At 41.5% G+C, this 17,666-nt stretch overlaps 1 protein-coding gene across 5 annotated transcripts in view; it reads right to left on the reverse strand.

Moving 5' to 3' along the window:
• Positions 1-17,666, reverse strand: part of AGO3 (argonaute RISC catalytic component 3) — a 136,381-nt gene that overhangs the window by 12,994 nt on the left and 105,721 nt on the right. For all 5 annotated transcript variants that reach the window (XR_010131654.1, XM_019015255.4, XM_055391638.2 and 2 more), the window contains 3 exons: positions 14,376-14,570; positions 13,911-14,045; positions 10,823-10,924 (listed from right to left, as the gene is read on the reverse strand). Coding sequence is in view for 4 of the 5 variants with exons in the window: in XM_019015255.4 (XP_018870800.1) it covers positions 10,823-10,924; positions 13,911-14,045; positions 14,376-14,570 (432 nt within the window). In the remaining variant the exon portion in view is untranslated. The remainder of the gene's footprint in view (positions 1-10,822; positions 10,925-13,910; positions 14,046-14,375; positions 14,571-17,666) is intronic.

Here is a 17,666-nt window from a genome sequence, read left to right on the forward strand (position 1 = left end):
GGCAGGAAGATCACTTGAGCCCAGGAGGCCAAGGCTGCAGTGAACTATGATCCCATCATTGCACTCCAGCCTGGGTGACATAGTGAAACTTTGTCTCAGTAAATAAATAAATGAAATGAAATAAAATAAAATAAAATAGAAAAGTAAAGCTGGGAAGATGTATAAAGAACAGTTTTTAGTCTCTGTGAAATATTATTGGTTATTTGCTGACTACAGCAGAAGTTTCAAACTGATATCCTAAAGGAAATCTGTTCAGGCTGGGCATGGTGGCTCACGCCTATAGTCTCAGCACTTTGGGGAGGCTGAGGTGGGAGGACAGCTCAAGCCCAGGAGTTTGTGACTAGCCTAGGCAACACAGGAAGACCTCATCTCTACAAAAAGATTTAAAAAATTAGCCAGGTGTGGGCCAGATGTGGTGGAGATCAAGACCATCCTGGCTAATATGGTGAAACCCCATCTCTACTAAAAATACAAAAATTAGCTAGGCGTGGTGATGCGTGCCTATAAGCCCAGCTACTCAGGAGGCTGAGGCAGGAGAATTGCTTGAACCAGGGAGTTGGAGGTTGCAGTGAGCCGAGATCGCACCACTGCAATTCAGCCTGGTGACAGAGCGAGACTCTGTCTCAAAAAAAAAAAAAAAAAAAAAAAATTAGCCAGGTGTGGTGGTGTGGACCTGTAGTCCCAGCTAGTTGGGAGGCTGAGGCAGGAAGATTGCTGAGCTCAGGAAGTCAAGGCTGCAGTGAGTGGTGATTGTGCCACTGCACTCCAGCCTGGGCAACACAGCAAGACCCTGTCTCAAATAAATAATAAAACAAAAATAGGCTGGGTGTGGTGGCTCACACCTGTAATCCCAGCACTTTGGGAGGACAAGGTAGGTGGATCATTTGAGGTTAAGAGTTCGAGACCAGCCTGCCCAACATGGCAAAACCCCCTCTCTACTACAAATACAAAAAATGAGCCGGGTGTAGTGGCATGTGCCTGTAGTCCAGCTACTTGGGAGGGTGAGGCAGGAGAATCGCTTTAACCTGGGAGGTGGAGCCTGCAGTGAGCCGTGACTGCACCAGTGCACTCCAGCCTGGGTGACAGAGCGAGACTCCATCTCAAAAAGTAAATAAATAAATAAAAATAAAAATTTTAAAAGTTAAAAAAAAAAAGGAAAACTGTTCCCTAAGGTTTCTGATTAAATATAACGGAGAAATATTTCTATCTTGAAGATTCATAATGGTCGTTTGCATATCAATGGTCTTCAAAAGTTCCGTAATAAAATAAATCTGTTTAACAGCATTTCTAAAACTTAACTTGAAGAGAGAATCTTTCTCCTCTGTGATTTTTAAAATACAGTCATCTGGATACAATGTGGTATTTATTAAACACGGGAGGAAACACTAGGTTAAAATATATAATCCAGTCATATAGGATTTATTTATTTATTTATTTAGAGACAGGGTCTGCAGTCTCGACCTCCCAGGCTCAGGTGATCCTCCCCTCAGCCTCCGGAGTAGTTGGGACTACAGGCACCTACCCCCACACCCGGCTAATTTTTTTATTTTTTATAGAGATGAGGTTTTGCCATGTTGCCCAGACTGGTCTCCAACTCCTGGGCTGAAGCAATCCACCCGCCTCGGTCTCCCAAAGTGCTGAGATTATAGGCCTGAGCCTGATATATATAGGTTTTAATCCCTAGAAGATACTATTAACTTTTTTTGGCTTTTGTTATTTTTCATAGACACATAATAATTACACATATTTATGAGGTACAGTGTAATATTTTGATACACATATATAATGTATAATGATCAAATCAGGGTAATTAGGATATCTATGCCTCAAACATTGTGCCAGGAAAATTCCAAACCCAGTCTCCTGGTTATTTGAAAATATACAATAAGTTGGTAATTACAGCCATCCTATAGTGCTATAGAATATTAGAACTTATTCCTCCTATCTAGTTGTAATTTTGTATCTGTTAACCAGTCTTTGGTAATCCCCCTCCCTTTCCTGCCTCTAGTAACTACTATTTTACTCTCTACTTCCATGACATCAACTTTTATAGCTTCCACCAGTGAGATCATGCAGTATATATCTCTCTGCGGTTGGTTTATTTCATGTAACATAATGTCCTCCAGACTCATCCATGTTGCCACAAATGACAGAATTTCATTCTTTTTTTGTGGCTAAATAGTATTCCATTGTGTATAAATACCATATTTTCTTTATCCATTCATCTGTTGAGGGACACTTAGGTTGATTCCATATCTTGCCTATTATAATAGTACTGCAATAAACATGGGGATGCAGATATCTTCTTGACACACTGTTTCCTTTCCTTTGCATATATACTCAGTAGTGGGATGGCTGGATCATATGGTAGTTTTAATTTCAGTTTTATGAGGAACTTCCATACTGATTTCCCTAATGGCTGTACTAATGTACATTGCCACCAATAGTGCATATGAGTTCCCCTTTCTCTGCATTCTTTGTCTTTTTGATAATGACTATATTAATTTGAGTGAGATGATATCTCATTGTGATTTTAATTGGCATTCCCCTGGTGATTACTGATGTTGAGCATTTTTCATATACCTGTTGGTCATCTCAATTACTCTCTTGAGACATTTGCCTATTTTAAAATCAAATTATTATTATTTTTTTTGCTGTTGAGTTGTTTGAGTTCTTTGGATATCCTGGCTATTAATACCTTGTTTTTTTGAGACAGAGTCTTGTTCTGTTGTCCAGGCTCATTGCAGCTTTGCCCTTCTGGGCTCCAGTGATCCTCCCACCTCTGCCTCCTGAGTAGCTGGGACCACAGGTGCGTGTCAGCACGTCCAGCTAATTTTTTTATTTTTTGTAGAGATGAGGTCTCACTATGTTGCCCAGGCTTGTCTTGAACTTGTGGGCTCAAGCAGTCCTCCTGCCTCAGCCTCCTGAGAAGCTGGGATTACAGGCATGTACCATGTGCCCAGCCGTTTCTATGTTTTTGATGTAAATGTTTATTGCTATAAACTTCCCTCTGAATTCTGTTTTTGCTCTATCCCACAGGGTTTGGAATGTTGTATTTCTATTTTCATTTGTTCCAAGAAATTTTAAAAATTTCTTCTTAATTTCTTCATTGACCAGTCACTGGTTGTTCAGGAGCATACTGTTTAATTTCCATGTAAAAGATATTTGAGGCCGGGCATGGTGACTCATGACTGTAATCCTAGTACTATGGGAGGCCGAGGCAGGTGGATCATTTGAGGTCAGGAGTTTGAGACCAGACTGGCCAACATTAAATTAAAAAAATAATTGAGGCTGGGTGCAGTGGCTAACATCTGTAATCCCAGCACTTTGGGAGGCCAAGGTAGGTGGATTGCTTAAACTCAGCCTGGGTAACATAGTGAAAAACCTTGTCTCTACAAAAAATGTCAAAATTAGCCAGGCATGGTGGCATGTGCCTGTGGCCCTAGCTACTCGGGAGGCTGATGTGGGAGGATCACTTGAGCCCAGGAGGCGAAGGTTCCAGTGAGCCATGATCTCACCAGAGTGAGACCCTGTCTCAAACAAAACAAAACAAAACAAAAAAACACGAAAGAAATCAAATCAAGTATCTTTTTTTTTTTTTTTGAGATAGAGTCCCACTCAGTCACCCAGGCTGGAGTGTGCAATGGTGTGATCTCAGCTCTGCAATCTCTGCCTCCTGGGTTCAAGCGATTCTCCTGCCTCAGCCTCTTGAGTAGCTGGGATTATAGGCGCCCGCCACCACACCCGGCTAATTTTTGTATTTTTAGTAGAGACGGGGTTTTGCCATGTTGGCCAGGCTGGTCACGAACTCCTGACCTCAAGTGATCCACCTGCCTCAGCCTCCCAAAGTGCTGGGATTACAGGTGTGAGCTACCAAGCCCGGCAATTATTTAATTTAATTTATTTATTTTGAGACAGTCTCACTTTGTCGCCCAGGCTGGAGTGCAGTGGCGTGATCTTGGTTTACTGCAACCTCCACCTTCTAGGTTCAAGCGATTCTCTTGCCTCAGCCTCCTGAGTAGCTGGGATTACAGGCATGTGCCACCACTCCTGGCTAATTTTTGTATTTTTAGTAGAGGTGGGGTTTCATCATGTTGGCCAGGGTGGTCTTGAACTCCTGACCTCAAGTGATCCACTCACCTTGGCCTCCCAAAGTACTGGGATTATAGGCATGAGCCACCGCACCTGACCGCCTCCATTATTTTAAATTTGTTGAAATTTGTTTTGTGGCCTAACATGTGGTCTATCCTGGTAAATGTTCCATGTGCTGAGAAAATAATGTATATTCTGCATCTGCTGGATGAAATGCTTTGTATATATCTGTTAGGTCCATTTGGTCTAAAGTGTATTTTAAATCCTATGTTTCTTTGTTGATTTTCTGTCTAGATGATCTGTCAAGTGCTGACAGTGGGGTGTTGAAGTTCTCAACTACTATTATTGGAGCCTCTCTCTCTTTAAAGCTAATAATACTTGCTTTATATTATATATCTGGATGCTCCAGTGTTGGCTGCACATATATTTACAACTGTTATATCCTCTTGGTAAATTGATCCCTTTAGCATTATATAATGACCTTCTTTGTCTCATTTTATAGTTTTTGACTTAAAGTCTGTTTTGTCTAACTTAAATACAGCTACTCCTGCTTGCATTTCTTTTCCGCTTGCATGGAATGAATGACTTTCTCCATCTCTTCACTTTCAGTTTATATGTGTCTTTACAGGTGAAGTGAATTTCTCATAGGCAGCATATATTTGGATTGTTAAAAAATTCAGTATTTTAAATGTAGGAGGTACATGTGAGATTTGTTACATGGGTATATTACACCCAGATGGTGAGCTTAGCACCCAATAGTTTTTCTTTTCTTTTCTTTTCTTTTTTTTTTTGAGATAGAGCCTTGCTCTGTCGCCAGGTTGGAGTGCAGTGGCGCAATCTCGGCTCACTACAACCTCTGCTTCCCGAGTTCAAGTGATCCTCCCGCCTCAGCCTCCCAAGTAGCTGGGACTACAGGTGCATGCCACCATGCCTGGCTAATTTTTGTATTTTTAGTAGAGATGGGGTTTCACCATGTTGGCCAAGACAGTCTTGATCTCTTGACCTTGTGATACACCGGCCTTGGCCTCCCAAAGTGCTGGGATTACAGGCGTGAGCCACTGCACCCAGCCCCAATAGAATTTTTCAACCCATCCCCCCTGCCCTCCTCTCTAGTAGTCCACAGTGTTTATTATTCCCATGTTATGTCCATGTGTGCTCAATGTTTAGCTCCCACTTTTAAGTGAGAGCATGCAGTATTTGGTTTTCTGTTCCTGTGTTAGTTTGCTTAGGATTATGACCTTCAGCTCCATCTATGTTGCTGTAAAGGATATGGTTTCATTCTTTTAAAAAATTCATTCAGTGGCTGGGCTTGGTGGCTCACGCCAGTAATCCCAGCACTTTGGAAGGATGAGGCAGGTGGATTGCTTGAGCTCTGGATTCAAGACCAGTCTGGGCAACATAGTGATATCCCGTCTCTACAAAAATACAAAAATAAGCCAGGTGTGGTGATGCATGCCTTGTGTGGTGATGCATGCCTGTAGTCCCAGCCATGCAGGAGGCTGGGGCAAGAGGATCGCCTGAGCCCAGGAGGCAGAGGTTGCAGTGAGTTGAGATTGCACCACTGTACTCCAGCCTGGAAACCAGAGTGAGAAAAAAATTCATTTAGCCAGTCTACATCTTTTCAGGGGGTAATTTAATTTGTTTACCTTCAGAGTTACTACTGATAGGTGAAGTCCTATTCCTGTCATTTTGTTAATTGTTTTCTGCTTGTTTTCTATATCCTTTCTTCCTTTCTTCTTATTATCATGGTGGGTTGGTGGTTTTCTGTAGAGCAACAAGGTTTGAATCTTTTCTGTTTCTTTCTTGTGTATCTGTTCTACCAGTGAGTTTTATACTGTTGTTTCCATAATAATGATTATTGACTTTTTGCCTCCCTTGAACATTTCCTATAGGTCGAATCTAGTGGTGATAAATGTCCTCAGTTTATGCATGTCTCGGAAATACTATTTCTCCCTCATTTCTAAAAGTTAGCTTTGCTGGAAATAGGATTCTTATTGATTGATTGATTGATTGAATGATTGAGACAGGGTCTCACTCCGTTGCCCAGGCTGTAGTATAGTGGCACAATCATAGCTCACTGCAACCTCTGCCTCCTGAGCTCACATGATCCTCTACTGGGTACAGCATTCTTGGCTGACAATTTTTTTTTTCAGCCCTTTGAATATATCATCTCAATCTCTCCAGCCCTATAAGGTTTCTGTGGAGAAATCTGCTGTTAGTTTAATGAAGATTCTAAGTGACTTGATGCTTTTCTGTTGTTTTTAGAATTCTGTCTGTCTTTGACTTGACAATTTGACTACAATGTTCCTTGGAAAGAACATTTTAGGGTTCGATCTGTTTGGAGACTTTTGAGCCTCCTAGATCTAGATGTCCATATTTCTCCCCAGATTTGGGAAGTTTTCAGCTATTATTTCTTTTTTTTTTGAGACAGGGCCTCACTCTGTCATCCCAGGCTAGAGTGTAGTGGTGTGATCTCGGCTCGTTGCAGCCTCAACCTCCCAGGCTCAAGTGATCCTCCTGCCTCAGTCCCCTGAGTAGCTGGGACTACAGGTGCATGCGACCATGCCTGGCTAATTTTTGTATTTTTTGTAGAGATGGGGTATCACCATGTTGCCCAGGCTGGACTCAAAACTCCTGAGCAAAAGCGATCTGCCCACCTTGGCCTCCCAAAGTGTTGGGATTACAGGTGTAAGCCACCATGCCCAACCTAATATTTCATTAAGCAGATTTTTCTACACCTTTCCCTTTCTCTTCTCCTTCTGGAACTCCCATAATACAAATATTTATTTGCTTACTGGTGTTCCATAAGTCTCAGAGGCGCTCTTCACTCTTTTTCATTCTTACTTCTTTTTTTTTTCTGACTCCGATTTTTTTTTCAAATGACCTATCTTCAAGTTCAGAGATTCTTCTGCTTGATCAAATCTGCTGTTGAAGCTCTCTATTGTATTTTGTATTTTCCACTGAATTCTTCAGCTGAAGATTTCTGTTTGGTTCTTTTTAAATTTCTATCTTTTTGTTGAATTTCTTGTTCATATTGTGAATTGCTTTCCCGATCTTTTTTTTTTAGGCAGAGTTTCACTCTTGTTGCCCAGGCTGGAGTGCAGTGGCGTGATCTCGGCTCACTGCAACCTCCACCTCCCAGGTTCAAGCAATTCTCCTGCCTCAGCCTCTCGAGTAGCTGGGATTATAGGCATGTGCCACCACCCCAGCTAATTTTGTATTTTTAATACAGACAAGTTTTCTCCATGTTGGTCAGGCTGGTCTTGAACTCCCGACCTCAGGTGTTCTGCCTGCCTCGGCCTCCCAAAGTAATGAGATTACAGGCGTGAGCCACTGCGGCCGGCCTGCTTTCCTGATTTTGTTGAGTTGTCTATTGGTATTTTCTTGTATCTCAATATATTTGGGCTATCCCAATATCTATGGGATACAGAACTGCTCAGCTCTTCCAGGGCACCAATTCCCCAGTGCCAGTTCAGCTCAGGCATGGGGCTATGCCTGTTCTGGGTGGCCCAGACATGGTTTCCCTGATATGCAGGGCACTGCTTCAGCTTAGGTACTGGAGTGTGTGACTGCTCTGGATGACTAAGGCACTGCTTCTTGAGATGCAATGGACTCCTTCAATTTAGGCACTGGAGAAGTATGACCTCTTTTTTTTTTTTTTTTTTTAAATAGAGACTGAGTCTCGCTCTGTTGCCCAGGCTGGAGTAGCTGGGACTACAGGCACACGCCATGACGTCCAACTAATTTGTTTTGTAGTTTTAGTAGAGACAGGGTTCCACCGTGTTGGCCAGGCTGTTCTCAAACTCCTGACCTCAGATGATATGCCCGCCTTGGCCTCCCGAAGTGCTGGGATTACAGGTGTGAGCCACCGCACCTGGCCGAGGTATGACCTCTTTAAATGGCCAAGGCACAAGGTATAACAGGTGCTTGCAGCTCGACAGGGCTGTCAGGCCACTGGGCTGGAGTAATTTGGTGATAGCATAGCCTTAACAATAAAGAGGAGTCATGGCTACTTGCCCCTGGAGCAAGACATATCCCAGCTATAGTTCCACTTCCAAGATGCAGTAGCTGCTTGGACCACAGTGGGTGGAGCACAGTATCAGCTCCTTTTCTCGGGTTGGGGGGGTACACTTATGTGGACTCCAGGCAACTCCCCAAGATGGGATTAGTGCCTAAGAACAGTGCTGGGGACCCCAGTGTAGGTGTCCAAGGTGTTGATGGGGATTGCTGGGATCCTCTTGCTTATCTGTTCACTGTAGGGAGAAGTTCCTCCTGGTTCCCAGCTGATCCTGATTTGGAGATGGAGTAGTGGAGGCTCAGTGTTTCTTTCTGTTCTCTGTGTGGTCATCCCGAGTTTCTGTGCTCACCAGGGTTTCTGTTACTCCTCTGATGCACTCCAGGGCTCTCCCTCAGTTATTTTCATTAAAATATAGTTGTTTGGCCCAGTGCAGTGATTCATGCCTACAATCCCAGCACTTTGAGAGGTTGAGGCAAGTGGATCGCCGGAGGTCAGGAGTTCAAGACCATCCTGGCCAACATGGTGAAACCTCATCTCTACTAAAAATATAAAAATTAGCTGCGTGTGGTGGCAGAAGCCTATAATTCCAGCTACTCCGGAGGCTGAGGCAGAAGAATCGCTTGAACCTGGGAGGTGGAGATTGCAGTGAGCTGAGATCACGCCATTACACTCTAGCCTGGGATCACGCCATTACACTCTAGCCTGGGCGACAAAAGCAAAACTCCATCTCAAAAAAAAAAAAAGGTCGGACATGGTGGCTCATGTCTGTAATCCCAGCACTTTGGTAGGCTGAGGTGGGCGGATTGCCTGAGGTCAGGAGTTCGAGACCAGCCTGGCCATCATAGTGAAATCCCATCTCTACTAAAAATGCAAAAATTAGCTCGGCATGGTGGTGGGTGCCTGTAGTCCCAGCTACTAGGGAGGCTGAGGCAGGAGAATTGCTTGAACCTGGGAGACAGAGGTTGCAGTGAGCCGAGATCACACTACTGCACTCCAGCCTGGGCGACAGAGTGAGACTCCGTTAAAAAAATAAAAAATGTAGTTGTTTATCTGTTTTTCTGGCTTTCTTTGTGAGGGGAGCAAGCACTAGGGGCTTCTAGTCAGCCATCTTGCTGACATCACTTCCTCTGGACCTCCCATTAACCACCAACCCTGAAAATGTACAACATTAATTGTAAAGAGGAGCCGATATAAGAACATGGATAAATGAGTCGGACAGTAATTTAAAGCCATGAATCTGAAACAGGTTTGTATATGTGGGACATATAAAGCTATAAGATACAGAGCTGTATGGTAAGGTACATCTGGAAATTTCTATCTTAATCAATAATGGCAAGTAACCTAAAACAGTCTTGGGTTATAGACTCTCAGACATCCTGGGAATGTCAGTTTTACTTTTTGTTGTTGGAAAGTTTGAGATGCACTGATTTAAAGCTTATGTTCCACCAAGTAAAGCTAACACATTAATGAAAAGGTTTTCTGGAAAGAGTAAGAAAAACTTTTTAAATTATTTAATTGAAACTTAAGGCCAGGTGCAGTGGCTCAAGCCTGTAATCCCTGCACTTTGGGAGGCCAAGGTGGGCGGGCTACTTGAGGTCAGGAGTTTGAGACCAGCCTGGCCAACATGGTGAAACCCTGTCTCTATTAGAAAAAACAAAAATAAAAAAATTACTGGGTGTGGTGGCACCCAGTAATCTCAGTCTGTAATCCCAGCTACTAGGGAGGCTGAGGCATGAGAGTCACTGGAACCTGGGAGGCGGAGCTTGCAGTGAGCCGAGATCATGCCACTGTACTCCAGCCTGGGCAACAGAGTGAGACTCTGTCTCAAAAAAACAAACAAACAAACAAAACAAAACAACAACAACAACAAAAAACTAAAGCTGTAATTCTACAATTAAATTTTTTTTTATTTTTTGAGACAAGGTCTGGCTCCGTCACCTAGCCTGGAGTGCAGTGGCATGATTTTGGCTCATGGCAACCTCCCTCTGCCTCCGCGCTCAAGTGATCCTCCCACGACAGCCTCCTGAATAGCTGAGACTACAGGCACGTGCTACCACACCTGGCTAATTTTTATATTTTTTGTAGAGACGGGGTTTCTCTATGTTGCCCAGGCTGGTCTCAAACTCCTGAACTCAAGCAATCTGCCCATCTCAGCCTCCCAAAGTGTTGGAATTATAGGCGTGAGCCACCACGCCCAGCCCAATTAAACTCTTTCACATGCTTAATACTACTAGTATGTGTCAAAGTTTTCTATAAAATGTTATCGTCATTAGCTGAGTGTGGAGGCCTGTTGTCCCAACTACTTGGGAGGCTGAGGTGGGAGGACTGCTTGAGCCCAAGAGTTCTAGTCTAGCCTGAGCAAAATAGTGCTTTCTCTTTCTCTCTCTTTTTTTTTTTTAAAGACACATATGCTAAAGGAACAATCAGGTACTTTCACATTTTTTAACATTTTAGTGAAATTAAGGGCCTGTTTTAGGGAGATTCATTCTATTAAACTACTTATATTCTGGTATTTTCATAAAAATAAGTTCCTAAGCCCCTCTCAAGGTAAGGAAAGGGAAGACATTTGTTTACTGAAAGTTTCATCTAATTTCATGTGCAAACAATTTGGAATGCAAACAGTATTTCTTTATCCTTTTTCTGAGATTTAAAAAACACACGTAAGAATGACAGTTCTTGAATTAAAATATTTTACCCAAAGTGTAGGCTTACCTGTATTCCAGCATGGCTACAGAGGTAAAAATCGAACTCATATGGGTGTGTAATGTCTGTATCAACTGTTGTTCCAGCTGGGATATTGCCACTTCTTCCAACCTAGATTTGTTTGGTTAAAGTTTAAACAAACAAGAAAAAGGTAAAAATGTATCTGAAAAGCACTTTAAAAAATGTATGAATACATAGGCTGATCCTACATTTCACTACTTTCACCTTGAAATATGACTTAAGCAGTCATTCAGAGCAGACTACGCAGGTCCTAGTTCCTATTCTTACACGTTGCTGAAAGTGAGCGCTGATACACAACAAAGCCTAATACAGTCTCTACTACTGCTTAGCTGATAGTTGACCCCACTATGGGTGGAAGACCCTAAAAAAAATTTTTTTTACATTAACTTAAAGTGCTCCAATTTATGGTACCTGTGCATAGTAGGTATTCTTGAACGTGTGATTTATGAAGATCAGCATTTACCTTGGAGAAAACTAGATGTTTAGAGAGAGAGAATGCTGACAAGATCAACAACAGTCACACATTTGTTAACCATTTATGGATCAGGCACTTTAAACACATTATTTCTAAAACCTGATAACAATCCTGCAAGTTAGGGATTATTTCCATTTGTTTAGGGAAATAAAGGCTCAGGAATACAAAATAATTTGCTCAATAGCACACAATAAAGGGCAGAACTGGGATTCAAACAATGAAATAATTGCAAAGGCCTTATTCCTTTTATTTCATACTATCAGTTTCAACATCTTGTAAGAGGACACCATGATTTTCTCTGAGTGGATATAATATAACTGAAATGACCCAAAATTCTTGATGATACAAGCTCCTTATAAAACACTTAAAAATGTTTATTATACCCACCTCCACCGCCTTATCCCAACACATTTAAAATCATTAACTGTAAGTCTAGGTTTACAAGGCTAGCAAATCAGAAACTATTTTACTGACTCAGATAATATTTTTGCCACGTGAGTGACTGTTATAAGGTAGTACCTTGAATTATAGTGGTGTGGACCAACCAGCTTCACTTTACCAAGCACAAAACAAAACAGTTCATAATCTACTAAATTATGCCTGGTCCTAAAAAAATACTTAACTCTAATAAATTAGCAACACGTAAATCTTCTAATTAATACATACAAAAAGTTGTAGGCTGGGTGTGATGGCTCACACCTATAATCCTAGCACTTTGGGAGGCCGAGGTGGGTGGATCATTTGAAACCAGGAGTTTGTGACCAGCCTGGCCAACATGGTGAAATCCTGCCTCTAATAAGACTACAAAAATTAGCCGGGTGAGGTGGCACATGCCTGTAATCCCAGCTACTCAGGAGGCTGAGGCCTGACAATCACTTGAACCCAGGAGGCGGGGGCTGCAGTGAGCCAAAGTCATGCCACTGCACTCCAGCCTGAGCAACAGAGCAAAACTGTCAAAAAAACAAAAACAAAAAAATAAAACTATCTCATAATCTTGTTGGTGAGGATTAAATTGATTAAATTTATAAGCAATACTTAGAACAATATCTATTATTATTTCTTCTTCTCTATTCTACCACTATCACCACCACTCTACAGCTAGCCAAACTTTATTTATTAATTTTTTTTTGTTCTCATCACTCTACTAATGAGAGCTAGCCAATCTTTACTGAGTACTTAGTGTGGGCCAAGCCCTGTTCTAAGTGCATTACGTATTTTATTTAATTCTCCCGACAACCCAAATAAGGTAGATATTAATATTATCCAATCTTGCTAAGAAATAAACAGACACAGACATGTTAAGTTGCTTGCCCAAAGGAATACAGTGAGTATGTATGGCAAAGAAAAACACCCCTCTCTTAGTCCTTTCTATCAAATCCCTTTCTCAAGGGGAAACAACACTTGGTATCATTAGATTTCTCTGCTCCAAGATTTACAGGATGGGGGCAGATGTGATCAGAGCACTGAAAATGACAGTAAGACTGCTGTCTTGCTGCACACAGATAAGAAAACATATTTCTGGCCTGGCGCAGTGGCTCACACCTGTAATCCCAGCACTTTGGCAGGCCGAGGCGGGCAGATCACAAAGTCAGGAGATCGAGACCGTCCTGGCTAACACGGTGAAACCCTGTCTCTACTAAAAATACAAAAAATTAGCCGGGCATGGTGGCAGGCGCCTGTAGTCCCAGCTACTCAGGAGGCTGAGGCAGAAGAATGGCGTGAACCTGGGAGGTGGAGCTTGCAGCGAGCTGAGATCGCGCCACCGCACTCCAACCTGGGCGACAGAGCGAGACTCCGTCTCAAAAAAAAAGAAAATGTATTTCCTTAGGTATTTATACCTCTCTTTCCTTCCTAATTATAAAAAATATACATTCACATTATAAAATGCATAAAATAATTCTGTGAACTTTAAAGGAAACATGGCTAAAAGTTAGTTTGTATAAATTTCCACTTTTTTTTTTTTTTTTTTTGAGATGGAGTTTTGCTCTCTTGCCCAGGCTGGAGTACAGTGGCACCATCTCAGCTCACTGCAACCTCTGCCTCCTGGGTTCAAGTGATTCTCCTGCCTCAGTCTCCCGAGTAGCTGGGATTACAGATGTGCACCACCACACCTGGCTATTTTTTGTATTTTTAGTAGAGACAGGGTTTCACCGTGTTGGCCAGGCTGGTCTTGAACTCCTGACCTCAAGTGATCTGCCTGCCTTGGCCTCCCAAGGTGCTGGAATTACAGGTGTGAGCCACTGCGCCTGGCCTGAATTTCCACTTTTTTAAAAAACTAATTTGTATGAGATATTTTAAAAAGAGAATGTACTGTTTTTTCTGAAGATTTTAGGAAAATATGAATAGAAGAATAATTTTAAAACCATGAGTTTCTTCACAACAAAAAAGTAGAATGAGATTTTGAATATTTGGAGTGTGACTAGAAATTCTAGAAAGTTAAAAATAATCTATTTTGATGCTTCTATACTCATAATGTAATTGTTGAAATTTGCTACTATATATTGGAAACCCTGCTGTTGGCAGAGGGCCCTTGTTGAATGCTCTATGAACTATGTTGGATAAGCTTGGTTTATAACAGTATTACAACAGAGGTGAGATTACCCTTTCTGTCCTATCAGCACAAAATAATCGAGTGTGATGTCTCTTCTGAACTACAATGTAGGTTATTCCAGGTTGATAGTCTTTCTCCAAACTGATGCAGGCTTCTCGAATTGCTAGTAGTTCATAATATAATACCTAGAGAATATGAAATGGAAAGATTCAATACAGTCAGCTATTTGTTTTTATATACTTCAAAGTAGGATAATGATTTAATCTCAGGATTCCTTAATTTCACTGCTCTATAGCTAATATGCTTCTTGATTCCATTTTAACGATTATTAGAACATGGTCTTAGCAAGCAAGGCATACACATTCGTAGTGAACATTTTCAAAAAGACAATCTAAGAAAACACCAAGTTTTGACTTGGGGAACTCTAACAAGGTTTTTAACTCTAGAACTAGACACCATATTATAAACACAATATCTGATTTCACCATAGTCTGATAAGATTCTAGGTAACCAACCTGCCTAAACTGCCCCTCTGAAACACCATCCCGATAAAAGATGATACGAGTAGGCTTGAACCGAGTTGACTTATAAAATTGAATAAGAAGTTCCCGGACCATGGAGGCCAAGTCCTGGATGATCTCCTGTCGGGGTCTCTGAACTCTTACTGTGGCACAGTATCTGCTTGGGTGTGCATCCATACTACCTACAACCTAGGTTAGAAAAAGTAAAAAAAAAAAAAATAAATAAATAAATAAAAATAAATGATAATCAAAATTACATGAATTTCATTTACATTTTTATTTTACTGTAACCTGTTTATCACTGTTTACTTTGAAAGTAATCAAAAATAGTAATTCTGAGTTGGGTATGATGGCATGTGCCTATAGTCCCAGCTACTCAGGAAGCTGAGGCAGGAGGATCACTTGTGCCCAGGAATTTAAGGCCAGCCTGGGCAAAATAGCAAGACCCCATCTCTCTCTCTTTCTCTCTTTTTTTTTTTTTTTTTTGAGACGCAGTCTCGCTCTGTCACCAGCCTGGAGTGCAGTGGCACAATCTCGGCTCACTGCAACCTGCACCTCCTGGGTTCAAGCGATTCTCCTGCCTCAGCCTCCAGAGTAGCTGGGACTACAGGTGCGCACCACCAGGCCCAGCTAATTTTTGTATTTTTAGTAGAGATGGGGTTTCACCATGTTGGCCAGGATGGTCTCTTGACCTCGTGATCCGTCTGCCTCGGCCTCCCAAAGTGCTGGGATTACAGGCATGAGCCACCGCACCCAGCCTACCCCATCTTTTTAAAAAATTAAAAAGAATAGTACTTCCCATTGAAGAACAGAATAAAACACCTAGTATAGGGTAAAAAACTATTTTCCTATAACTAGGCTGAACTATACATTTAACAATTAGATTCTTTGTGTTGTTGGTAGACTTAAAGATTAGTGAGGAAAGAAAAAGACAAAAAGATGTGTATAAGAGAATAAGAGAAAAGAAATAAGTAAAAACAAGGACCAATTCAAACCACTGATTTTTCTTCCTATCTCTTCCACTTTAGCAACCTATCTCAGAAGCCATACTTAAGACTTTAGCTTCATCTTAGAACTGTTACGCTTCACAGATTTTAAAATCAGAAATTTCCCTCTTGGCCTGAATCTATACAGTCTTATTGAGCTGCATTTGTGTTCTGTATCTGGTCCTCAGAGAAGTTAATCTTGGTTTTGAAACTAGCTATATTAATTTCTCTTTCTGTGTCTAATATTGTTATGTCTTTGGAGAAGAGACCTCAAAGCATGAACTTATAACATTATTCTGATCAGAGCCTAGAGCTGGTCACTGCCTCCAGACCCTTTCTTCCAGTTAACCTATACCAAAGTCATGCTTCAAAAATGGAACTTTGACCATTTCTTTCCCTTGAAAGGTATCTCGCTACTTAAGAATAAATCCAGGCTGGGCACGGTAGCTCACGCCTGTAATCCCAGAACTTTGGGAGGCCGAGGTGGGCGAATCACAAGGTCAGGAGATCAAGACCATCCTGGCTAACACAGTGAAACCCCGTCTCTACTAAAAATACAAAAAATTAGCCGGGTGTGTCAGCGTGCACCTGTAGTCCCAGCTACGCAGGAGGCTGAGGCAGGAGGATGGCGTGAACCCGGGAGGCGGAGCTTGCAGTGAGCCAAGATCGCGCCCACTGCACTCCAGCGTGAGCTACAGAGCGAGACTCTGTCTCAAAAAAAAAAAAAAAAAAAAAAAAGAATAAATCCAGACCCCTCGGATGGAACAAAATGCCTCACAAAGGCTTCCTAGCCTCATAGCCTGCAGTATATACTATGTTCCAATTCCTTGTATTTCTCAACATTCCCAAAACACACCAGGTTCTTGCAACTTAAATGTTGTTACTTCGTTATCATGATAACACCTATTATACTATGTGGCACTCATTACTTACTTAGTTTCTCACACTACTCTCTAAGTTCTTGGAGATAGAAGCCATACAGTGAAAAAGAATCAACCAATAAATTCTATTTACAAGACTTCTGAGAACCATAAAAGAAAGTGGGTATTTGGTAGAAACGGATTTAGTAGAAAAAGACAATGACTACCAGAAGTCCAAAGGAATTAAAATATGCTTAAACCTTTGTGGAAAATGACCCAAAGTAGCAAATCCAAGGAAGTCTTTTGAGTCCCTTTCTTTATCATTTTATCATCTATAAGAACACTTTAATGAATGTTAGAGATGACTCAATACAACCACTGAACATTTAAAGAAAATAATTCATGTATAACATTAAAAATACAAAAGCAAGAGAATTAATAGATAAAAATTAATTTCCTTTACTAATGAAAATAGCTTTGAAATCATGAAGTGGAAATTTAAATATTACTATCATTTTCAGGGATGAATTAGATTTATCACATTCATAAAACAAGATTTATGTGAAGATTATAATGGATCATAGAAAAAATATTAAATCTTTCTTTTTGTTTTGAGATGGGGTCTCCCTCTGTCACCCAGGCTGGAGTGCAGTGGCATGATTTCAGCTCACTGCAACCTCCGCCTCCCGAGTTCAAGTGATTCTCTTGCCTCAGCCTCCTGAATAGCTGGAATTAAAGGCACCCGCCACCACGACAGGCTAATTTCGTATTTTTTATAGAGATGGGGTTTCACCATGTTGGTCAGGCTGGTCTTGAACTCCTGACGTAAAGCGATCCACCCCCGCCTCAGCCTTCCAAAGTGATGGGATTCTAGGCGTGAGCCACTGCGCCTGGCCAATTAAATCTTAAATTTCTGAAGTTTATTAAATATGCCTAAAAGATGTTCATATTTTCAAAATGTTGGCTATTTGTTAAAATCAAGTGATTTTCAAAATAGGTAAAATATTATCAGGCTTTCTCAAGTTTATAAGAAATACACTTAAACTGAGACAAAAAGGTTACAAATACAGAGAGAGCAAAGAAATAATAGGCAGATGCTAAAAACAGGAGTGGCAGTAGTAAAATAAAGAATTTGGCTGGGCGCGGTAGCTCACACCTGTAATCTCAGCACTTTGGGAGGCCGAAGCAGGTGGACTGACCAAGATCAGGGGTTCAAGACCAGCCTGGCCAACACGGTGAAGCCCTGTCTCTACTAAAAGTACAAAAAATTAGCCGGGCATGGTGGCAGGTGCCTGTAATCCCAGCTACTCGGGAGGCTGAGGCAGGATAATAGCTTGAACCTGGGAGATGAAGGTTGCAGTGAGCCGAGATTGTGTCATTGCACTCTAGCCTGGGCAACAAGATAACTCTGTCTGAAAAAAATAAATAAAATAAAATAA

The sequence above is a fragment of the Gorilla gorilla genome, chromosome 1 (genome assembly GCF_029281585.2).
Source record: "Gorilla gorilla gorilla isolate KB3781 chromosome 1, NHGRI_mGorGor1-v2.1_pri, whole genome shotgun sequence".
Taxonomy (NCBI): Eukaryota; Metazoa; Chordata; class Mammalia; order Primates; family Hominidae; genus Gorilla; species Gorilla gorilla.